This window comes from Barbus barbus (genome assembly GCF_936440315.1).
Source record: "Barbus barbus genome assembly, chromosome: 11".
Taxonomy (NCBI): domain Eukaryota; kingdom Metazoa; phylum Chordata; class Actinopteri; order Cypriniformes; family Cyprinidae; genus Barbus; species Barbus barbus.
Window position 1 is genome coordinate 17,431,020 of NC_136739.1, and position 26,319 is coordinate 17,457,338.

The 26,319-nt window shown below is 37.6% G+C and overlaps 1 protein-coding gene across 1 annotated transcript; it reads right to left on the reverse strand.

The window, feature by feature from the left end:
* Positions 1 to 2,252: 2,252 nt before the first annotated feature.
* Positions 2,253 to 21,994, reverse strand: LOC306876902 (E3 ubiquitin-protein ligase HECW2-like; the record flags this gene model as incomplete). The annotated part of the gene is made up of 29 exons (XM_079428351.1): positions 2,253 to 4,392; positions 4,519 to 4,631; positions 5,651 to 5,736; positions 5,839 to 5,953; positions 6,033 to 6,179; positions 7,061 to 7,190; positions 7,272 to 7,370; positions 7,460 to 7,612; positions 7,841 to 7,954; positions 8,305 to 8,425; positions 8,719 to 8,807; positions 9,494 to 9,577; positions 9,697 to 9,793; positions 9,874 to 9,958; positions 11,034 to 11,168; positions 11,475 to 11,660; positions 12,330 to 12,454; positions 12,606 to 12,709; positions 13,298 to 13,448; positions 13,647 to 13,745; positions 13,857 to 14,175; positions 15,286 to 16,025; positions 16,105 to 16,205; positions 19,162 to 19,304; positions 19,454 to 19,623; positions 19,775 to 19,844; positions 20,335 to 20,429; positions 20,702 to 20,809; positions 21,688 to 21,994. The coding sequence occupies 29 exons, from the start codon at positions 21,992 to 21,994 to the stop codon at positions 4,281 to 4,283; spliced, it is 4,398 nt and encodes a 1,465-aa protein (XP_079284477.1). The 3' UTR covers positions 2,253 to 4,280.
* Between the last annotated feature and the right edge of the window lie 4,325 nt (positions 21,995 to 26,319).

The following is a 26,319-nucleotide window of genomic DNA, read 5'->3' on the forward strand; positions in this document are numbered from 1 at the left end:
AACCTCAAGACTTGCCAATACAAGATGGAAACATTTGGACAAAACATTTTATAAATTTATATAAAGAAAGCCCTCCAAAACAACTCATTAACAATTCTGATCAGATCAAACAAAGTCTACAAACTTATGAAAACATAATTAAAAATAATCAAAACCCTCTCGACTTCCCAATTACACATGAAGAATTGATGAAAAAACTCAAAAGCCAAAAATGTAAAAAATCTTGTGGTCCTGACAGCATTCTGGGTGAAATGCTGAAACACCTTCAGACAGCTGTGCTCAAAGTATTCAACCTTGCACTTAGTTCAGGCTGTTTTCCTGACATCTGGAGCCAAGGTAAGGACTTATTACCCCTATTCACAAGAGTGGAGACAAATTGGACCCTAATAATTTCAGAGGCATTTGTGTGAGCAGTAATCTGGGGAAGTTATTTAGCAGTATTTTAAACAATAGAATAGTAAACGTCCTTAACGAACACAGTGTCCTGAGTCCTAGTCAGATTGGCTTTCTTCCTAATTATAGAACTACTGACCACATTTACACCCTGCACACCCTAATCAATAAACACGTAAAACAGACTAAACACGGAAAAATATTTGCTTGCTTTGTCAATTTAAAAAAAGCATTTGATTCTATTTGGCATGACGGATTATATTACAAACTTTTACAAAGTGGTGTAATTGGTGTACCATTAAGAGAAAATTCCAAAATATTGAAATACCGCTTCCAATTTGGTGTAAAATCTTTGATCGTGTAATTCAGCCAATAGCGCTGTATGGAAGTGAGGTTTGGGGTCCACTCAGTGATCAGAGCTACACTAGATGGGACAGACATCCAACAGAAGCCCTATACACAGAATTCTGCAAAATGATTCTAAAATGACAAAGGAGAACACCCAATAATGCATGTAGGGCAGAATTAGGCCGTTTCCCATTGATTATAAATATACAAAAAAGATCCCTCAAATTCTGGATGCATCTAAAATCAAGTCTCTTTATCTCTTGATAATTGATCGATAATTTAATGCTACGGACAATAACGAAAAATGGCTGATATATAGTACTGTTTTATTAAATTGGTGATAACTCTCTCAATCTTAAAATAAGCAGAAAAAAATAAAATAGCCTATCCAGTAATACCAATCAAGTAACCAACGATATGTCAATACGGTGCTGATATGACCCTGGACCACAAAACCAGTCATAAGGGTTTTTTTTTTATTTTCTTTTGTTTTAATTGAGATGTATATCACACCTTAAAGCTTTCCATTGATGTATGGTTTGTTAGGATAGGACAATATTTGGCCGAGATACAACTATTTGAAAATCTGGAATCTGAGGGTGCAAAAAAATCTAAATATTGAGAAAATAGCTTTTAAAGTTGTCCAAATGAAGTTCTTAGCAATGCATAGGCCTATTACTAATCAAAAATTAAGTTTTGATATATTTACGGTAGGAAATTTCCAAAATATCTTCATGGAACATGATCTTTACTTAATATCCTAATGATTTTGGCATAAAAGAAAAATCAATAATTTTGACCCATGTTGGCTATTACTACAAATATACCCATGCTACTTATGACTGGTTTTGAGGTCCAGGGTCCCAAATAAGGTTGTTATTCATAATAAAGCATACTACTCATGCATTTGGTAAACAGTGATTATTTTTGAGTGTTCAGTTCCTGCTTATCTGTTTTGCATGTTGTAATACTGTCAGATGCTGAGGAGCTGGAACTTTGTAGGTCTGAATTTTTGGGTTGTCGTGTCCCTACAGCAGACAATTGAAGTACTGGACTTTGGAACATGGAAAGACAAACTCAATGAGTAAGCTGACATGTGCAGTTTGGTTGGCCTAACACAAAGATAAAATGTAAATCATGGCTCAAACAACACTTTTCGAATCCAGTACTGCGTCAGGGGGAAAAGTACCAGCATTTGCAAAATAAATGAAAACAGTCACAAATCACAAAGACAACCCCCAAAAGAGACCAGACTAGGCCTCAAATCTCTGGTACATTCAGTGCAAAATATAATTTAAACACAGGACAAGACTGACATACATATATTACAGCTATATACAAATATGGACACATAATGGAACACGTGCAGTTTCACATTTTCACCAACTGTTTTCAAGTGATGACTCTTTCATCAGCATCATTTTACACGATCAGTGACCCATAAAAGTTTAAATAACAGCGCAGATGAAGTATGAAAAGAATGGAAGTGATTTTTTTTATTTTTTATTTTTGTCCCAATCCCATCCCCCTGATTAGCGAGATGGTCCTCACTGCAGAACACAAGATCCAGGGAGCGTGGTTGGATCTAGATCCAACTCCTCCCACCTTACATATACCTGAACCTACCTGTCTCCACCCCCTGATCTCTAAACCCACCCATCTCCACCCCTAAACCTACCCATCTCTACCGCCTAGATGTGGATCCAACCCCGCCCCCTGTATCTTTGTTCTGCAATGAGGGGCTACTGTGATTAACAGCAATTTCTCATGCAAATTAAGCTAATCTGGACTCGTGTTGTTTCACTAATTCCAGCATGCAATATCAAGCTATGACACAACGCCATCTAAGGGTCAAACTCAGCTACTGCTTCTTTGACCCAGCATGCAGCATTTTATCCAAAGATCAATTACATGGAGAAAGGAGCTGTTTTAAGACAAATCCATATCCTAGGATCCGTGCTTTGGCCAGATCAGCATTTGTATGGTGTGAATGTGTGATTTCCTTGTATTGCTGTGTGTGTGTGTGTGTGCGCGTGTGTGTGTGTGTGTGTGTGTGTGAGGGCTCGGGAAACTACATGTCTGTAAACGAGGGGTGCACCTTGTCACCCAAAAAATGAAGACCTTTTCATCCCTTATTTTAGTGTTGAGCTTCTATCTGTGGTTCATTAAATGGAAATTCCTTCTCAGATTGTTCCATTATTATGTCATATTTCCAAAACACTTCATACCGCTTGTGCAAGGGTGTTTCAGTTTGGCTTGCTGCTCCCTACACGTTAAATAGGTTTTTTTTTTCTCTTTCATTTTCCAAAAGAAGCTTGTTCACTTTTTTTTTTTTTTTACTGGTTTTAACCACCGCAGACCTGGTTTTAAGTTACTCCAGTGGACTGCACACATCACCATGTTATTAACTTTACCCAACTAAACATTTTAATAAAGATAATTTCAAGGCCACTGTTTGTGTCTGTCTCCACAGTTTAGAGCAATAGGTCTCCTTATGATGAACTAAGAACAAATCTACCTTTCCTGATACACAAAACTCTGTTGCACATATTGCACATGGTGATCAGTGTTTATACATTCATAGTTTTTAGTTATTTTTGTGGGGTGCATAAAAGGTTGAAGTGGATTAAAAAATGTGTGCATGTAACAAAGTACTAAGTGTTGGTGTTTGTTAGTTAATCAGTGTCAACCAACTAAAGTGAATTACTAAATTTACAGTCCCCTGGAACAGTCTGCTGATAAATGTCTTGCTCAAGGGCACAAGAGGTGATAGAGGAAATTTCTAGTTCACGGTTTGAAGCTAGGATGTTCAGGTTGCTATTCTACAACCACTACATTTGGTGCAAGAATCTCTATAAGAGAGTGTGCATGCTGTTTTGTGTGTTTTCATTCTCTTTAAAGATGGAAAAAAGAATGAGTTGTGTTTTCAGAGCTGCAGCCAAGATCAATATCATTTAGGTCCAGAATCAGATCCCTCAAAACTTTGTGAAAAACCAAAGTGAAACCTATCAAACCAAAAAAAGTTGGTCTTAACTGACATATCTCCATGACAAAGCTCTGCAGCAAAAACTATCACAGGTTTGTTCCTTCAAACCCTACAGATATGAAACAGAGTGACTATCTTACTGTAATGAAACATATTTGGACTTAAAAAAGCAGCTCATTCAAGAACAAAAGGCAAAACCCTACAGAGTAGATCCAAATGTACTGGTCCAGACAGAAAATACCAAAACCAGATGATCAAGACTCCAGCTCTGAATTCTGTGAATGTGTAAGTCTGTTTTTGTGTGAGGAATTGAATGCAGTTATCATAGGATTTTGATTCCATACAGTATAGAGCAGGAGTTGGCACATGCCCAGTGAGTCATTTGATGGCATATATTCCAGTTCCGTAGACTTCAAAAAAACAATTATATATGTGTCCGGTTACCAAGGTCGTAGGGTAGAGTGAGGGATGAGAATGAAGCCTGCATGGTAAGCCAGGTTGTGGAGAACTGGGAAAGAAAAAAATTCAATAGCACTATTGCGGTGATGGGAGCTCATTCCAGACCAAAGGTGCTGGTCTCCTCCACAGCAGTGAGCATCTTCTCGTAGAGCATGGAGAAGGAGGGGTAGGGAGGGAGATCCAGGCGGTTAAAGCAGGTGTGAGCCCTACACAAACATATAAAGACAATGTAGCGTTAGCCGATTGATAATCAGTGTGGGTTAACGTATAACAAAACAAAGTTACTGTAATATCCTTGAGAGACACTAGACATAAAAAAAGCTCAGAAATACCGTGGGAGGGAGGTCACTTTGCCCCATTTCTCCACACAGAATCGACGTGGGCCGTTGCTGCCCCGCAGAGAGGCAAAACCCTCATAGGGAATGCTGGAAGTTCCTGTAACAAACTGGAAAAAAGCAAAGCACATGCTGACTTGGCTAATTTCACCGATCTTACGGAGTCAGTAAGAATCTTTCATAATAGAATTTCTTAAGAGAAGTCTCTTATGCTCACCAAGGCTGCATTTATTTAATTAAAAAATACAGTAAAAACAGTGATATTGTGAAATATTAGTGCAATTTTAATTTTAATATATTTTAAAGTGCTATTTATTCCTGTGATGGCAAAGCTGAATTTTCAGCAGCCATTACTCCAGTCTTCAGTATCACAATGTCCTTTAGAAAACATTCTAATATGTTGATCGGGTGCTCATGTTGATTGTTTACTGTGCGGAAACGTGCTGATATCGCATTTGGTCTCGTTCTGTCTCGCGTATTTTGTCAGTGTCTGCGCTTGCTTGGCCATTTGTTGTGGAAAAATAAGGAAAGTGTGTCCAGCTAAATTCAATCAGTATTTTGTTAGACGGGTATAAAAAAGCTTGGTTTACCGCGGTAGCGGTCGCGTGAAGGCCTCCTCATGTGATGACTGAAGAGTGTAAAGACCATCGACTCTACCGTGCAACTCCACCTTTTCTACTACTTGTTTCACTTCTGTTTCAGTTTTTATAACCATTTTTACTGTGTAAGTAAGTTGTTGTTTTTAGCATGTGTGTTTGGCAGTGCTATTTCTTAGGATTACTGATAAACTATACTGTCGTGATTTGTATTTGTTATCCATTTTAATTTTAGTTAAATATGTTTGAATTTATTATGCCTGTATAGGTATTTTATTAAGTTTTAGTTTTATTTAATTTGAGTTATTTTAATACTTCAACAAACTAAATGGAAATGAAATGATTGAATTTATTGTAGAAATTTAAAAAGAACAGCATTTATCTTTTAAAACATTATAAATGTCATTACTGTCACTTTTGGTTAGCTGAATGCATTCTTGCTAAAAGTATTAATTTCTTTAAAAAAATAAATAACTGCAAACTTTTGAATGGTATTATATGAGACCCATTCTGTTTGTGAGATCTGAGTGTACCTGAAGGAGTCGTAGTCTCTGTTCGTTGTTGAAACGCTCCACTGCAGCCCAGAACCATCGAATCACTATGTGGTTATCATGGTAACCTTCAAAGACAGGGATAAAGTCACATTATGATATCCTGCTGTAATATATACATTATAATATCCTAGTGTAGAACAACACCAGAATCTCTTCCAGTAAAATACCTCCTCTGTATTCTGTATTGCTTCTCCAATCGGCTAGGTCGATCTCCGCTGTCCCAGCAATGACCAGCTCCAGCTCTCGGGCATCAAACACAGAGACGAGTCGGACGTCCACCACCTGTGCAGTCACATGGTCTCGGATCAACCAGAGTTAAATCATGAGTCATTAATATTCACAGACTCAGATGACATCATACCTCATAGAATCCTCTCACGAGACTCTCTGTCTGCTGGGCCACACCTCTCTCAATCCGCCACTTCACCATGCGTTCAATGTACTCTTTCTTGTTCTTGTCTGACACAGGGATGCCAGACCCACCCGGCTTCAGCTCACGCTCTGTAATCTGACATAAAGAAACCTCCAGTTCACTCATATATTATATAATTTCACAATAACCTAGGCTAACTAAAATAGATTTAACATTTTTGAAGAAACGTGTACTGACCAGTACAAAATTCGTAGATATAATCTGGTTCTTATAACTTTCCAAGTGCTAATTCCATTGTTAAAGTGTTCTGATTGGTTCTTACAGTGTTGCTAGGGTGCTGCTAATTAGGCTGTTGTTTGAGTTGTGGCTAGGATGTTTGCATATTTTCTTTTCAATGCAAATCTATGGGAATTGTTTATTGTTTTTTACTAACTGCCTGGCAAAAACGACAATCATATCACTTAAAAGCAAATAATTTCACTTAGAAAAGTAATATTAAAAAAAAAAATTATTAAAAGTATGCTTTAATGGTTTTTTAAAGATTTGTTTTTGCCGTTTTGCCTTTATTACGATAGGACAGTGTAGAGTAGATAGGAAGCGAAGTGGGAGGGGGGGGATTGGCAAAGGTCCTCAGGCCGGGATTCGAACTTGGGACGCCCATAACACAATGGCATTATCTGTCGGCGCACTGCCACAAGACTATCGATGCCAACTTGTTTTATTGTTTTACAGTAACTGAAATAAAGCTGAAACAAAAAATATAAATAGTGGATGAAAAAATTCAAACTTAAAAACTGAAACAAAAAACAAAAAGCAAAATAGACAATAAATTGACAAACATTTGGCGTATATATAACTCTTGCATGGGGTTTAGGGCTTTTCTAGATGTAAATGTAGAATAGCGCTCAAATATTTACAATCAAATATTGAGAGATCATCTAAATCCCAGATTAGTCCTCTAAATATACTGATGCTATCAGCCACCACATACAAACACACACATAAGCCATTAGTACCTGTCCAAACACCTCCTCATTGACAGTAAAGGTGAGGTCTAGCATATCCTCAATGTCATTGTCCTTCATCCACTGGAGACTCTGATGGAACTCTTCATCCAAAAACTCTAGATCACTCAAATCACATGGGCTGCAGAGAGATATATACTACATATTAAGTGACAGAATTACACAGATTTTACGTCCTTATGTGCTCAAAGTGAAGGCTCACATGCGAAGAAGGCCTTTGTAGAAGGGTCGGGTAAAGAATGCATCCAACAAGTACTGATGAATTAGAGCAAGCCCCAGGATGCGTCCGCTGAACCGGAACCTAAAGACAACAAGATTATAAAAAAAAAAAAAACCCTTTGGACATTTGTTGTAAATTAAATTAAATTCAGCCATCCATTGATCGATTACCATTCATGATGGTTGTCCACAAAGGCTGACATGGGGCTGATCTGCACAGTGTAAGTGTCATTAGCGGAGTATTCAAATAGTCCATAGTATGGGTTAAAGAGCTCACGGGAAACCAGGAAGAAGAACTCTCTGGATGGACCACTATAGTCCAGCCTGAAGAAAAACAGATGGCTATATATAATACACTGACAATTTCCAATCAATGCACAAATATATGTAATAATACTGTAATGTGGTTTAGGCTACAAAATGTAAAATTAACTAAAGGGGGCATCTTCATTTAAATTACAGTTACAACTATGAGTCAGCTTTGACATCTGTATGAGATAAACACCTGTTGTAACGTAGAAACGTCACTTAAATGATCTCAATAATACCAACCCTTCTTCTCCAACAAAGCTGACGTAAAGCCTGCTTCTCTGGAGGTCTTTGCGAGAATAACACATGATCTGGTTGAAAGCGTCCTCCAGCAGGTGGTCTCTTCTAATTATTAACCTAGAAAGGTAAATCAAGAGAAGGACAGATTAATTTAAGCATATCAAAGTGGCTCCATATTTGGTGCTGACAGTTTAACTTGATGCACCATATTGTTTGGTCTAAAGATCTAGAACAAAGTCTAGTTGAAGAAACAACCAAGTTATTTAATGTTTACAATGCTAATTTCTTGGTAGAAATAGAAACTAAAGTTGAAAAAAAATTGACATTTATCAATATATTTTACTTAATTCAACTATAAGACTCCATTAGACAGAATTTCAGTTCTTTCAACCAACCACCGAACTGGTGGACATCAGATGCTTGTTGTTGATGGAGAATTGTCAAATGTTTTTGATGATGGAACTCACTTCACTTTTCCAGGCCCCTGCCCGTAGCCCTTGGTTTCCATTTTGCGGTAAAAGCTTCTCAGTTTGGCCTCAAAATCCCGCTTGTAGGGTGCAGGGGCTCGAGCATTGGCTCGTGGAGTTCCTGTGAGCAAGAGAAGATGTGAATAGCTGGAATGAAAAGTGGGTTGAAACCTACCTTGGCAAATCCATCCACAATGCAAGGCTCTTCTAACAATTAAAAGCAAATATATCACAATCAGAATAACTGTTTTGACATGCGTGATCAGGTAAACATACAGATTAGTCCACAGGGTCTTCCACTTTCGTTATTTAGTTTCATTATTTAGTCTTGTAATGGAGGATACAAGGCAGGAAAAAGGGGGGAAACAGGGAATTATTTGTTAAAACGTAAGTCCGGCTCATATGACGTCTCACCAGGGGAGCTCTGTGGGGAGGCATAACAGTAGCTGGAGAGCAGCAAGGCATTGGGCGGCACATAAGACATCACTTCCTCTTCAAACAGGCTGCAAGGAGAGAGGGCCAAGTAACAGGTGTGTGTATTCTAACCTGAGCTAGGTGTACAAAGTCAGGCCATCATAAAATATGTACACAGCTTCTTTTTTTTCACATACTGTATACGCTACCATTCAAAAGTTTTGGGTTGATTTAAGTTTTAAAGATTTTTTGTTGTTGTTGTTTTGTTTTTGTTTTTTGAAAGAAATCTCTTAGAAATCTCTCTCAAGCCTGCATTTATTTGATCGAAAATACAATATGGCAAATCTGAATTTTCAGCATCATTACTCCAGTCTTCAGTGTCACATGATCCTTCAGAAATCAATCAATTTGCTACTCATGGAACATTTTTTTTTATTATTATCATGGTTTGTTAGCAAAGTAGTTGTGCTGCTTAAAATTGTGGTAACGGTTATACATTTTATCAGGATTCTTTGATTAAAACAATGTTTAAAAACAGCATTTATTTCAAATAGAAATCCTAATTACTTATATTTATTGTTTCTTTTGATCGATTTAATGCGTGCTTGTTGAGTAAAAGTATTTTCTTCCAAAAAATCTTACTGACCCCAAACATTTGAACGGTAGAGTACAGTACATACACAGTCAACTAATGCATGCGTATCTCAAGCAAAGGGAAACAGGCAGGCATACGGTTAGCTGTAATTAATATGATGCAAATGCCACTCACACTTACCTGAGCAACATAACTAGGTCTGCATCACTGGACAGACGGGCCAACCCAGTTGGCCCCTCATTGCGGATGAACTGAACCTTCTCTCTAAACCAAAAAACAAAACATGAATCCTTTTAGCATTTAGCACTATCTCTTAAATGTACAGTATGAAATTCTGCACTATGTCGACATCTGTTAAAACACAAAACTGTAGGAAAATGTACCTAAGGGAGTGGTTTCTCACGAGCTCCGGCTGTCTTTCTTGCAGAATCTCAAAAATGTTGGGTTGTCTCAGAAAGGCGACAATCTTCTCATTATAAGCTGCAAAAACACAGATGTGTAATGTGTTATGATATGTCAGTGATAGTGCACACTTTGTAAGCATGTGATTGCACACTCACCTACAGGCACCAAGTCCTGATACTGACTGTTTCTTGATGTCCGGTCCTGGACAGGAGGACTCGGAGAGCGAGAGTCATCTGCTACCTGAAAAATGAGAGGAGGCTTCACGATTTCAGTGTATATTCCTAATGACCAGTGTTGGGGTAAGTTACTTTTAAAAGTAATGCATTACAATGTTGAGTTACTCTCTAAAAATGTAACTAATTGTAAAAGTAACTAATGCGTTACGTTACTTTTGAGTTACTTTTTAAATCTGGGCAGGGCTTGCTTGCTTGTTTTTAATATAAAAAAAGTTATTTTACAAATGTAAAAGCCCTTTTCATAACAAAAGTGACATAAATACGCCTCAGGCTGAATTAAATGTAAATTCATGTCTGTACAGTAGAGGGCGCAGCTCAAACTAATTGCATGAAGAATATGACGCAGGAGAAGAAAGTTCAACACTATTCAGCAATAACAAAAATTAAACACAAATGTGTCATTTTTGTTTATTATGGTTAAATTGGATCATGAATGGTCAGTAGCAAAGACCTTGGTTAATAAAATGGGATTAAATACATACATATAATGTCTTATTAAATATATTTAATTATTGAAGGTTTGTATAATATTCTGTGTTTGCATTTGACTGTTTTTATTTATTTTGAGGAATACCGAATCTGTTTTTGTACAGGTAAGATGAGTAAATACATGTTCATATTTAGCCTAAAACTACAGAAAGCATCATGTTCACACAGCGCACACAACGCTTCTGCACTTATTCCTGATTTCTCTCAACACGGTAACACGAGAGCTGTCAGTCAAGACATGGTAAACAAAATAACTGCCGTTAGTTATTTCAAAAAGTAACTCAGATATTTTCTTCTAAATTAAAAAAAGTAATGCGTTACTTTACTAGTTATTTAAAAAAAGTAATCTGATTATGTAACTCACGTTACTTGAAATGCGTTACCCCCAACACTGCCCCATTTAAGTTTAAGATACAAGCAATTAATTCAGTATTATAGTTAGAGAAACTAGGAAACTAGACAGCACATTTAAAACAAAACACGTCCAGGTGCCATGAGATTACACTTTATTTAACTCTACCATTCAAAAACTTATGGCAGTGAATATGCATTACTGAAATCTGTACTGTATACAGAATTAGATTTCTCACCTCTCCTGCACTGTGGCTGCGCTGGCGGGACAGGTGCTGTCGGTGAACCAACAAGCCACTGGACCGGGAGTTCTGTAAGGGCAGCCGTGGGTCAATAAATGTTGTGGCACGAGAGTTATGATCCACAAAGAAGGGCTGGGATACATAAACACATAGACAGAGAGTGAGAGCAAAGAACCATCCGTGAAACATCAGCAAACATATTTATTCTAATCGGCCTGTCCGTTCTGAATAAGACAAGCATCTGTTCATTGTTCCTGTCAGAGACACTAATTAAGGCATTAGGAAGACCACCAGATGGGCCTACATGAACATCCTAAATTCAGCTTTCAGTTTCTGTCTGTACAGTTTGTCCCATCAGACTACTCATATGCAAGTCTAGAGGCCTCTAAGAAAGAAGAGGTGCACAGTTCCCTAGGGTGAAAAAATACAAACACACACCTTCCCAGTGTGGTCGTGTTTCATCTCCCAGCCCCGTGGCAGCTCCAGCTGCTTGTTGGAGAACAGATTGAGGAAGTTGACAAGGTCCCGGTTGTGCTGGTACCGCTCCAAGTGTTGGACGTCCCGTCGAACTTTACTGATCATGTGCTTCAGACACGTGTTACTTGTGAACATGCGATAGGCACTCTAAAGGGAAACGAAGAAAACAAATCAGAACATTATTGTACAGCTCTATTAATACTTAATTCTGATTGGTCAGTTGAATCACTGTGCAATTAAATATTTTGTTATAATGGCCTGACATGGATAGTTGACAGTTATCTGTGGCAATATGCCACTGTTACAAGTCTCATTTATTCTACATCAGTTAAAATAGCAAATTAGCACAATTTTGCAACAACAGTTAGTTACTGAATGAAGGAAAAATGAAATCTTTGTTAGATGGCTAGAAGCTCAGGAGTCCCCATTTAAAGCAATTAGAAAAAAAACAGAGCTCAGAAAAACAATGTAAGAGACACAAAAACCTGAATGAGACAGAATTTAAAATAGAGGAAAACATTTTACAATGTAGCTAAAGATGTTAGCTAAAATGTATATAATATAATATATGTACAAACCGTTTGTACTGTTTTATTTATTGTTTGTATATGACATGCAGAAAAAAGATACTGCAGCCACAAATTAAGAATTAGTTCCCACAACTTGTTAATTTGTGGCACGTTCTCTTGTTTTTCCTTAAAGTGTTATGTGTGGCGCTCTATAGCTTTGTAATAATGCCGGCTATACATTATCAATGATTTAGTTTAAGGTGTGTGTGTAAAGCACTGATATCTGTGTCTCTGTGCTTTAGCTCACAGGATTAGAATGCAGAACAGAGAAGAAGTCTGGACAGGAGAGGAACTTTGCACCAGGAGACTGAAGCAGCAAAGCCAGACGAGAACGTGAGTTGGGTTGACCCATAAAGCCATCCCCTCGGTATTCTACACGAGAACAGACACATCAACAAGCACAGACTGAACAAAATCCACTTATTCTACCCAGACTATGCCATTTTACATTTATCTCAGCATAGTGATCATTTACTTTCCCAAACACCATCATCTGTAGTTTTCTCTTTGATTGACAGCTTACCAGCGATGGGGTGGGGCAGCAGTTCTGCCTCTTCAGAAGGAGGATCATCCACTCTTTGTTCCTCAGACCTTTCACTGGTCATTGTTCTATGAATACTCTGATACCTGCCAGAGAGACAATACTGAAATCACACTTTCAGAAATGTATTACATTACTTTGTACAATCAAGCTCCAAGTATCATTTTTTCATTGCATTCATCTAGTATTTTCAGGGTTTCAGCTTTTATTTTTATTTTTTTTTTAAGTGGACAAAAAGTTAAAAGAATGTATTGCTTGTGGTTATATATATTTTTTTTTTGCAGTGTGCAAATGTTTTTACAATCAAATTCAAGTCTTAATAGTTTAACAAACTTCAATTTGATGTAAAATCCATGGTGGGAAATCTTTCGCTTCACATGGCCCTCTCATGAAATTTCAGGATTCCTATTGAAATTACTGCATTTTGCCCACTGAATTTTACATACAAATGTGAATGTGACCACATATTTGCTACACAGCAAGCAATTTTTGGTTTCAAGAACTTCATAAGAAGATTAATGTATGGTAAGCCTTTATAGAATGTTCTTAGAATGTCTTAAATTGATTCACAAAACATTAGGAGAATATTCTGTTTGCTGGGTGTCCTCTCGGTATTAAGTTAGATTTTCAGCTTTGTAATATGACATGTGAAAACTATAAGTCAATTATCTAACCTGCGGTTGAGTTGCTCCATCTGCAGTATGGAGCTGGAGCGGGTCAGACCCCGAGGAGCAGGTGGGCCAGTGGGTCTCTGCCATGTGGTGGTGCGGTTCACATGATCCACAAAGAAGATACGCCCATGACTATCAATACGAGCCTCCCAGTCTGAGGAAAGAACGGTGGGAAATGAGAATGGAGAATAGAGTGTGATGGTACCTGATTAAGTTGTCAAGCTGAAATGACATTCAGTAATTTGGCGAAAGTGTCTTTACAAACAAACAAATAACACAAGCAACGTATTTGCATGCACATAAAAGGCACTGAAGCACATGCAGACGTACAGAAACACATACACACACTCACTGGGAGGTAAGGGCTCGTCCACACGCTGGTATCGGTGGATGTCTTGTCTTACAGATGGCAGAGAATGAACACGCTGATCTCCGTTGATCTGAGGGACACCTGCAATATTTTACAAACAGCATCAGGATGTATTCTAAACTCATATTTGACTCCTTTTCCATCTTAAAATGAATTGTCACGCGAAGGGCAGCTCAATGATTCTGAGAATACCTAATTCTGATTCTGTCTCAGTAACGAAGGTCTCAGAATCCACAGATTCTCCATCTACTGATGGCATCAACTCCTCCTCTTCTTCATCCTCCTGTGACACACCGGCTGTCGCCTCCAGGCTCCATCTTCTGGACATTGTGTCCTCAGTCACATCTTCACATTCTTCTTCCTCATTGGCTGATGGTTCTGGTTTTGGGGCATCCCTCTCTAGCTCATTGTTTGGAACGGTTTCTTCAGCAATCTCATAAGTTGTGGGTGGCTCATCTGAAAGATCTTCTCCCCCTGGGTCAATGGCTGCCTCTGCCCCCTGTTCTGCCTCCTATAATGATCAAGTTCAGAGAGAACGATTACCTTCCCCTCTCTTTGTATTTATTGGCATCAAACATTTCAGGTCAAGTGCAAAGGCCGAAAGAACCAACACAATCACGTAACAATTATTATTTTGCTGTACCTATCAATTCAATCAAAAGTACATTAAAATGCTGTTCATACATTGCTGTATCTATTCATAATATCATTTTTAATTTATGACTTGATATTTTAAGGCATATATTTAAAAAATGAAAGGTTGATTAAACTGTCATTGTATCATACTGAAGAATAAATATTCATTAAAAAAATGAAATTCTTGAAAAGCAAACTATATTAAGAAATTTGGCATAATCTTTTATTATTATTTCTTCAAAGTCATGTGGTGCCACCAATATGCAGATAATTTGATCGTTTTATGACAACGCAAGTGGAGCAACTACTAAGTAAAATGTTCTGAGAGGTAAATATTAGATATATTTTAAAATACACTAATTCAAGGTGCATGACAAATAGGTTAAAAATGTGTTACTTCATGATAACACCACATGAAAGTTTCAACGTAAGCCATTCAACGGACACTTATTTTGAACATAGTATAAAAGTGTTTCAAAACCATTTGAAATCAACATGAACTCAAGGAACTAAGAACTTGGCACATGTGATTTAAACCAGTTATTTTAGTATAATTTTTACACTATTATAGTATTTATTCATATTTTAAATGAGCTTTTATATATATGTTCAGCTTTCATTTTAATTTTGTTTTAGTAATTTTGTTATACAGTGATTTTTTTAATAGCTTTTGTTTTTTATGTTTATATTTCTAGTTTATTTAGATTTTAGTTTTAGTAATTTAAATACTTAAACTTATTTTTATTTACAAAACATTTCTAATTTTCGTAGAATTTTTTAAAGTATAAGTTTTCATATATTTTTTTATAATTTATTGTTGAATGTTTTATTGATTTTTATTTAATAATTAAACCACTGATGTAAACTAGATTTGTAAAAGCACTGGACACTTCTAATATTCTAATAATATCTAAGATTGTGAACACTCTTAAATGTCATTGACCCACTTAAATTAAAGTCTTCTTTCAGTAAACCTGCAACTGACCTGAGAAGCAGACATAAGGCCCGGGCAGCAGTCAGATGCCATTGAAGAGATATCAACTTCAGTTGCCAGCTCCTCACTGGGTGCCAGCCCCTCTTCCTCCTCTTCCTCTTGCCTCTCTATCAGACTGGCAGTTTCTACCTCAGGGGCCACTGAACTCGGCACGACCTCTGGCTCAGGAGCCACCTCTGTTCCTATAGTCAGAGTCTCTATTTCAGACTCCAGGCCAGCCTCTTCTGGAGGTTCCTCTACAGTTCTTTCACACACAGGTTCTGTAATTGGTGGTTTTGGGGGGGTGTTTTGAGTCCTTGAAGCACCATTAAATGTTGGCAGCGTAGCCTCTGTAGCAGTGGACCTTTCCTCATCTTCATCTGAGTCAATATGCAACATAGAGCTGAGGCGTGTATGAGTGGGAAAGCTGGATCGTAGCTTGGGAGAAGCTGCCCCAAAAGGCCTATCTCCCGGGCCCTTAGGTGCATCAATGGGATCAAGCTGCTCACTGAAAGAAACCTGGAGCGGGTCAGGTGAAGAAGGGGCTTCATCGTCCAGGGTGGTACCATACATCTCTGTGTCTGGGGAGGGAATGCTGCTCCCTTCCCCATTTCTATGGGAACCCAGGGAGCCGGTGGGGGAAGGGCCTGCTGATGGGACAGGAAGAGGATGGGGCAACTCTTCATCATCTGAAGGGGTTCCAGGAGCTCCATTGAGGGCTGCTGCCCCCAGAATAGTCTCAGGGGAAATGTCTATGAGAAGTGGGTAAAATTATTTCAAAACCATTGAAAATTAACAGCTTAGTCAGCGTAAATATGCATGTGACCTTACCATCTTGGCCCATGGATGTGACATCCACTTTAAAGTGCATTTGACCACTCACATGATCAGTGGGCAAACGACGACATAGAGAGAAGCTCAGTGATTGGTTCCTGAAGCCATATAAACACACATATTTATTTCCACAAATGAAGTACTGTCGTAAAGTTTGGAGTTGGTAATTTTTTTGTATATTCTTGAAAAAAAAGTCTCTAATGCTCATCAAGGCTTCATTTTTTTAAACAAATAGGGTTAAACAGAAATATTGTGAAATAATTTCAGTTTAAAATGTTGTCAGTGGTGCTGCTTAATATTTTTGTGGAAACCTTGATACATGTTTTTTTTCTTTTTCTTGAGATTCTTTGATGAATAGAAAGTTCAAAAGAACAGAAAAATATAAATATTTCTTAACATTATACAAATGTCTTTACTGTCACTCTTAATCAATTCATTTATTCATGCATTCCTAAATTCCTTTTATTTATAAAGCACTTTACAACTGCACCTGCAGACCAAAGTGCTGTACAATCAACATAAATCTACATACAATAAATAAAACACAAACAATCCAAATAAAAACACTGATACTAGCCCAACTCCTTGAAAGCTAATGACAAGAAATAATTTTTTAGCCCACCTTTGAAAACATTTACAGATGTAATCTCTCTAATCTCAGATGGTAGGCTATTCCAAAGCCTTGGACCTGCAACAACAAAGGCCTGATCTCCTTTCAGCTTTAAATGAGTCCGTGGGACAGAAAGAAACAAAAGCACTTTATTTTACAGTCCTGTTCCCCATGTACATACTATGTACTTATTGAAGTAATTACAATAACTGGGTAATATCTAGGTACTAACCCTAAACCTAACCCTACCCCATGTAGTTACCTCATATTACCAGTACTTTCTTAAAGTACACTGTAAGTACATGTAAGTACACGTACTGTAAAATAAAGTGCAACCAAACAACTTATTTGATGATCTTAAAGACCTTGATGATTGACGGAAAGTAATAAGCTCAGACACATAACCAGGGGCCATTCCATGTACTGCTTGAACATATACAACAGAACCTTATATTTTATCCTGAAGCCCACTGGTAGCCATCTGAGAGAGGCCAAGATATGAGAGATGTGTTGACTTTTCTTAACACTCACAAGCAGCCTAGCAGCTGCATTCTGAACTAGTTGAAGACATGAAATAATGGTCTGACAGGACCCCACTTACAAAACATTACAATAGTCCAGACGAGACAATATAAAGGCATTAATAACCTTTTCTAAATCTTTCATCAGCAAAATAGGTTTTAATCAAGCAAGAGACCTAATCTGGAGGAAAAAACTCTTAACCACAGCATTAACCTGCTTGTCGAATTTCAAGTCTAGATCAAACACAACTCCTAAATTCCTTATTTGGTCATGACAATGGGCTGACCAAGAACCTAAATAAGTTGCAATGTCTGAGCATCCTCTGGAGGGGCCAAAATCATAATATCTGTTTTACTTTGGTTTAACTGAACCAAATTGTGAGCCATCCAGCTTTTCACCTCTTCCAGACATACCAAGAGTAAATTTGAGGCACAATTCTCTCCAGGTTTCAAAGGGAGATAAATTTGTGTATCATCGGCATACAAATGGTAAGACATGCCGTATTTCTTAAAAATCACACCCAAAGGCAGTATGTACAAGGAAAACAATACAGGGCCAATAACAGAACCCTGAGGAACCCCACAGGTAACAGAAGCTGTATATGAAACGAAGTCACCATACTTCACCAAGAATACTCTATTCGCAAGATAAACCGTCCCAAGGATCCCAACTAAATGTGATAAACGATTTAGGAGAATCTCATGATCTATTGTGTCAAAGGCTGCACTCAAGTCTAATAGAATCAGAGCTGCAGAATTACCTGAATTTCTGATTATACGAAGATCATTTACAACTCTTAAAAGTTCAAACTCTGTGCTGTGCCTGTGACCCATCCTAAAACCTGACTGAAACTTGTCTAAGACCTCATTCTTCTCTAAGAAAGACATTAACTGTGAGCAAATAATTTTTTCTAAAATCTTTGAGATGCATGGTAATTTTGAGATAGGCCGATAATGCTTCAAATCTAGTGGATCTAAGTTAGGCTTTTTAAGAAGCAGCTGAACAACCGCTTGCTTAAGGCCCAATGGAACAACCCCATTATAAAGGCTGCAATTAATAATGGAAGTAATACTTGGCCCAACGACATCCCATATCTCCTTATGAAGACATAAAGGAACCACACTGTAAACAAAAAAAAAAAAAGCCAACTTGAAATTAAGGCAACCAGATTTTTGAGTTTTCTCAACTTGTTGTTTTAAGTTTAGTCAACAAAAAGTTGAGAATCTCCTACAAAAATAAGTTGAGAGAACTCAAAAATCTGCTGAAGCTGGTTGCCTTAAAATTTGAAGTTGGCTCAACTTTTTTTTTTTCTTCTTTTTTTTTTACAGTGCACATCAAAACCACCAGAAGTTGGTTTTAAACTAATAATAATGTCCTTCACTTGTACCAATGATACCTGTTCAAATAGTTTGAAACTCCTGACACAAGTCGACGTCACCACAGGCTCAACATCCTTTTCAACATCCAATTCATCCTTTTCAACATCCAGTTCAATGCATGCTTTCTGGATAAAAATTCAGCGCTGCAATCACAGAAATAAATTACTTTTTAAAATATATTCAAATAGAAAACAGACATTCTAAATTGCAATAATTTCACAATATTACTGTTTTACTGCATTTTTATCAAATAAATGCAGTCTTAGTGAGCATAAGAGATTTCTTTCAAAAATATTTTTAAATCTTCTCAATCCCAAACTTTCATATAGTAGTGTATTACTGATCAGTTATATTGTTCAATTCAATTCAAGTTTATTTGTATAGCGCTTTTTACGATACAAATCGTTGCAAAGCAGCTCTACAGGAATTTAAGTTTCCACAATGTATTGTGACTAATAGCAGTGTTTAGAAACATGTTCATTTACATAAATGACACATTATAGTGTGGTGATGATCAGATGAGATGCTGCCATGACGACTCACCCTGATGCGTGTCTCTCCAGCAGCATCTGCACCGGAATGTTCAGTTGACCCAGAAAGCGCTTAATAATTGGTCGACTTTTAGCAAACTTGTCTTTAACCTCAATCACTAAGACGTCTGTCATAAGAGCCACAAAAGTGTGTTTCTAGATGGAAAAACAAAGAGAGAATTGAAAAAAAAAAACTCATCTGGATCTGAACTGTTTCAGCACTTGTTTATTTGCCAGGGAAGGTGTCTATATTTTCACGCCCTTCATTAGAAGTTTGTTTCTCTTTGTGTGTGTGTGTGTGTCACCTCTCCATGCCACACAGGATTAGTAGTGTTAGTTGTAATGCCAGATCGTCTTTCTTGGCCATGATGAGAAAATGTCGGAAAGCAACTTCTCTTGCCAGGATTAATGCTCATCTTCAAATAAGGGTCTGGGTTAAAAAACATCCCCTTCTTCAGCCCCATAGCCCGGATATCTAAAATAAAAACAACAGTCCAATTAGCAATAAAACAGCTTGAATAAATCTGCCAGTAGGATAACAGCATTATAAGTCACTAACAGTTATTTGAAGAGTATAAATCATCATTTGATCATTGCCTTCTGTCTCTTACACACAGAAAACATACCTGATAGGGTAAAGCTGACCAATTTTCGGCTGCTGTCTGAAGCTTGCTGTCCTTCACCTTGACCATCGACCTAGACGATAGACTGATATGAGTGACAACATACACCTGGCCTTCTTACGTACAAAACACAGACTTACAATGATAAATAATAAGTATTATAAGCAGGGACGAAGCTCCCATATTTATATGACTGAGTTCCCTATATCCATCCAGCGACATGATAAATGGCCTGCACTTATGGGAACTGAGAAATGTCCGACCTCCAAACACGTGAAGATGCAGTCAAACAGTCATTTAGCACTTAGCACCTCATGTACTGTATAACCTTTACCAATCATAGTTTGGCTTGTAGCGAACAAGACAGCTAGCTACAGAACAGTATTTTTAAATCTTACTGGCCCCAAACTTTTGAACTTTGAGTGCAACTCAGCACACAAAAATAGCTCATAAAAACACTGTGTATATATATATATATATATTTTTTTTTTTTCTTTTTCTTTTGTGAGCTATAATGATATCAAAAGAATAATGTCTGCATACACACACACACTCAAACTGACCGAGGCTCTGGGGTTCTTGACTGTGATGCAGGGAGTTGTGGCTCTCAGTGCACCGCTTACTCCATGATAGTACTTAAAACAGATCCTTGTCTCAGCTAGAAGAGATAACCAGAAAAGTGCCAGCATAACAAACCTGCCCATCATATTTGTATGTCAGCATGATATTTTGTACCAAAAAGAACATTACAATTTATTTTTATAACCTTAAGCACTGCTAACATGTTCAGTATTTCAAGCTGAATTCTGGGCACCAAGAATGTAAAACAAGTGAATGCAATTTCAAAAAAACTTCTGTCTAACCTCCTAGTACATTAAATATTTTATAACATCAAGGTGGAGGTCAGCTGTTGGCTGCTGTGTCAATCACCTTCAAAGAAGTACGGCCCTGCCTCCAGCCTCCAGACAATCTGACCACACTGTGTACCGTTAACCCCACGGTTCTTGCAGTCCCACATATTTGATGGACAGGTCTCATCTGAAAATATATAAATAAAATAAATAATAATAATTGCATCTGTTTTTGTGTGTGTGCATGTTTCTAGCAGCTGACATTAAATCCATCCTGGACATGCCACCTGTCTATTTATTTTTGTGTGGCGAATTGGTGGTACAGAGAACAGAATAAACCCAATTAACAAAACAGCACCCCATAATGATGACACATTTCACTAGCAATACAGATTCTGCAGTGGCTGTGTAAATTACATTAAACAGCATTAGTCATCTACTAATGAACAAATGTAGGGCATATTACATTGAAGCCATTACTGAATGTCTGCTTAGTTGTCGAAACTTAGAGCCCCTTAGGGATAAGAACCTTGTGCAGTTAAAGTTTTGCTGGCTTTCGATTCAGTGGTTAGTGGCTTTGTGCCCAGATGTATCACTTTGCTCCGGTCTCATATTTTTACATGACAGTGAGGATTTGAGATCTTAGTGTTTAAGGTTTGAAGGGCACAGAGGGTGAATGGATCTGACTCTCATCATCTAGTAAACATTACTAGTTTGCTTAAATTAAAGTTTAAATGAAGTCTCTCTCTCTCTCTCTCTCTATATATATATATACTGTATATAGTTTTATTTGCACTGATGGTGTTGTGTTTGTAGCATTTTAAGTTATGTGTCATATATATTTCATTTAATATGTGGTTATTGAGTGTCACTCTCATGTGCTTGATATTAAGAACAACATTAATAGAAAGCTGCTTGTTTTGAAAGTGAAAACATTTTTAATTTTGAAATTTCGCACTTTTAGTTATCTAGTTTACATGGCATAATTAATTTAAAATCATACAATATGACTAGATCAAATCTATTGAGAAGCAGGTGTATAAACTCAATAACACCAATTCTTACCTATCTGGTACATGCCAATCCAGTCTGTAGCAGCCACCTCTTCCTTGATATCCCATGTGATGACCAAGTTCTGGCCCCGGGCCAGTGTGAACTCTAAAGTAGAAGCTGTGAGTGAGGATCGCCCTTGAGAACTGACCAGGTCCGTATCGCTGTTGGCTCTGGGGAGTCCAACTCCAGCCGGCTCGGCTCCACCGCGCTCAGCTAAGCTCCGAAGATTGTCCGGGCTGAGTGTGTGGCGCACATTTGGGCTCCGTCTACGGCCTGCAGACTCCCGTGTGGCCAGGTGATCCCGCCCCTGAGGCGCCATGCCTGATGCTGGGCCGGAGCGGGGCCTGGACGGGAGAACTGCTGTAGCAAGAGAGGGGCGAATGGTGGCAACTGTGTGGGAGCACGTCTATGGACTGGGCGAGTTTGAGGATAAAGCCAGAACGATGGAGAACCCTGACCTGAATCCTGGATCAGACCTGGGCTGACCTGTAATTGTCTGGACATACAGGTGAAGGACCAGATACCCTGTCGTCTGCTAGAGCACTTGGCTGTGGTAATGGCTATTGACCTTAACGATGAGAATAAGTTAATTAATCTTTAATGAATCTAAAAGAGCTTAGTCATTTCCATTGATTGGTCAGTGGGATCCAGCTAGTAAACACAAACCTTCTCAGGTCCTTAGAGAAGATAGAGTAAATTCTAAGAATACACAATGAAAAGAGAATAACTTTAATTCAGATATCTCTGCACTAAGGGTCTTTAGAATCTAATGAATAGGAGTGAGGAGTAGGAAAAAGATATGGGAAATGGTAAGGAAAATGACAAAGAGAGAGAGAGAAAAACAAGGAAAGAGAAAGTTCAGTAAAGAGAAAATACTCAAGTACAGTTTCATGTGAACAGTTATTATATAACACTGCTATTAATATTTTGAATAAGCTTTTATTTTTATATTTTTAGTTTTCATTTTAATTGTAGTTTAAGTTTTAGTAATTTTGTTATTGCTTTGTCATTTTTATTAGTTTTTTAATATTTTATATAGTTTTATTTTATTTCAGTTTTTTTAGTAATTATACTACTGTACTTTAACAATAAACTTATTTCATTTATTAGCTGGTGTTCTCAGTTTTTACGGTCATGTGTACATCTAATTTTTATATTTCATTGTATTACACCTTTATTTCCAGATTTAGTTAACACCAAACACTTATTAATTTAGTAAATGATTCGAATTTCAGCCAGTGACAAAGTCTTTTGGACTATTTGTCAAAAGAACCAGTTCATACGAATCATTTGTTCATGATTTGAACTATACTGGTTGGTTTTTGATTCCCTGAAAAGAATCAGCTGATAAGAGTTATTTGATCATGAATCACTGGTCTACGCTGGTCACGTAGTGTGCAGCCCATGGGGAAAACTCGAGAAAGGCCTGTTTCCGTCTTCTAAAACTGCTCAGCGGTTAAAATGCACCCAATAATTCCTAAAAAAACAGCTATACAGACAAATTAAAGAAGTTTATCATAAAAAATACTTTAGGAAAGCAATTGTTCATTATTTTCCTTTGTTTTGTGCTGTGTCCATACATTTGTGTCCAAGTTTTTTTTCTTCTTTATTAAAATGTGCCTCCCAAAAAATGTGCCTCTTTGACAGTCAGACCAATTGACAGTCAATCCTTTACACTCTTTGTTTTTTTAACACATTCCAGCTCAACCATCCTTCTAATTTATACCTCAAAAAATCACTGACATGGACAGCTGTGAAAATTAATGTTATAAAACTTTTGAGAGTTTCCAAATTTCTAAATAGTGCTACTAAATGATGGGCATTATAACATATCCTGCTAGAATATAATGTTTCTGCTAGTTATAAAAAAACACATTCAAACTCTAATCTGTTAACTTTTAATTATCCATTTATTCACCAATACTGATGAACATTTAACAGTATTTACATAGCACCCCATGTATGTGCTACAGTTACTAATGTGGATCACTGGATTGCACGTGTAATATGTGCACTTGCTTTTTGCAACATTTTAAATTAGAAGTCTTACACTGCAGATTAACAGTGTATTGCATGTCTGAAAACTGCTTGAGCGAGCGTGCATGTGTGTATGAGCGCGTTACAGGAGGTGATGTCAGCACCGAGAGTTTCTGCAGTGTTTGCATGCGGATGACACCTGAACTTACAGCCCATTAAATAGTAAATGAGGTCTGTTCAACTATGCATAAAAGCAGTGTTTGCTTTCGCTACAAGAACCCCTCTGTGCACTAGCGGAGGTTACTGCAGTCTTTGCTTCTTGACATAACGGGCACCTTGGGAAGCTGGCACAGAGAATGGCACAGGAGCATTACTGTTCCACTCTCTATAGATCAAACACAATCAGAACAGCAGACACACCACACAAGCATGGCACTACACACTACTGACCGTTTGACATCTTGTCAGCTCAGGTCTGCTACTTTCAGCTCAATATGGATGTACCAATTTACTTTTGAATGATGGATAAATATTTTCTTCACAAACATTGTAAGCGTATAATTTGTAAGGGTTTTGATAACCTTAGTGGTTTCTTGCAACTGTTGCAGGGGACAATTCTAGAAAAGGCAAAGAACTACAGGGGTCTTTCTCATATGTCGCGAATAATGGATAATGCAATCAAACATTCATTCTGCCACCTCCTGCTTTCCCTCACATCTCACCACTAAATGAAAATGTGATGCAGCATTATGAATATATAATAACTAGGGGAGTACTGCAGCATCAGTAATAAGGATATCAAAATCAGCGTACAAATTATGCAGTGACTTTCAGGGAGCTGACTTTTTAAAAGGGATTTCTATTGCCATTTGTATTAATAGCCTACTTAATCTTATAAGCAGCACACAGTAAGCTATATGGCACTTATTACGATATTGCAATCTTGTGGTAAGTTCATATTGAAATCTTGTGGTAAATTCATAATAATAAAAAAGAAAATAATTAAACTCATTGTGCGTTTCCGACCTAAAGGGGTTTTTTTTAATTGCAAAAGAAAAATCGAGATCAGCGTACTGTTGCGACTTAAGTTTGTTGGGTGTATTCGGAATGGAATACACTCTAACTATAGTAATATAGGCTATCTTGTTTACTTGTATGAAAATGAACGCATACAAAGACAGCTTAATCTCATTTTATCAGCCTCTTATTTATAATAATATTTATTTATTGGAGCATTTAGCTTATTTAAACGTTGGTCTATGCTGTCGGGAAAAAAAGCATTATAATAATATATATATATATATATATATATATATATATATTTTTTTTTTTTTTTTAATTATAATATATTTTTATTACTCAGCAGAAGCGTGTATTACGTCATATGAGTTCGATCTTCTCTCGAGCCAGTAGGTGCGATCCAGCAGATTCATCACATGAGTGTTTTTTTTTTTTAATCTGCAGGTAAAGCCCAGCGCGCGCACAAATTCCACAGAGCCGTGACGGCTTTTCTCACGACACGCATCGGATAACGCAGGGAATTCCCTTCGTCATGTATTCACTTCACACATCATGATCTGCAGAGAATCAGCATGCTGCATTAACACAAGCCATCAGCAGCTTAATGTAGGCTATTCCTGAACCTCTGAGTCAGCCAAGCTAATGCACCGTTATTACATCTAGAAAAAGAAATACGCAAATGAAAGTCAATCACAATGATAAAACACATCGTTTTTTAACATATCGGCTGCATACAGCACGCATCAAAACACAGTATATGGTGTAACCGCGTAGCTACCTGCGCATCAGCGTGATGTGTCCACGGAAACGCCAACAAAATCCGCGGCGCAAAGGCGAATAACGTGCGTTAATAATGTTGTTTTATCGCTCTTTCCCCTTTGGATTCGCTTTATCCTTGTATTTGCGTCGTTATATACAAGGCCTACTCTTCGTCCACTGTAGCGAGATTTTGTCGCTTACCCGAAGCAGAAATCACGACTGAGGGGATAGTTCCCTTCTGCACAGGTTGACAGATGAGCTATAACATCCTGGATTACAGCGCGATCCATCTGATTTTACGCAACTGAAGACTTGATCTCAACACCTGTGTAATTATACCAGAAAACGGCGTTGGGTTTCCCTGTGGACGTGACCACCCGGTTCGGTCTGTCCCCGCAGCGCATGCAGCTGTGGTAATAAAGCAGTTATTAAGGCGCTCCGGAGCTGGAGGCTGTGTGAGAGCGGCGGGGTGGCGACTGCTGGGGAACACATCTATCCTACACACACACACACACAACACAGACCTCTGTGGTTACAGCTTCACATCACATGTGTATGGACTGATCAATCCAGACCTCATTTTAATGCAGTTTATAAAGAATAATGCAGATAGGCTAAAATAAATTGTTTGCTGTACAATTTATTACTTTGTACATAGGTCTGTCTCATAGGGAGACTGGAATGTGATGCAATATAGTAATGATTTTTTGTGTGTGTGTGTGTTTAGGGTATAATAACACTCCCATATCTATTTATATTTATCCACAAAATACATAGCTTGGAAATCACAAGAGTGATAAAATCTCTATACAGAGGAATGTTTTAACACATTTAATGCAAAAGTATTAAACTGAAATGCAAATTCTTTGTCTCCTTTACAAGTGAAAG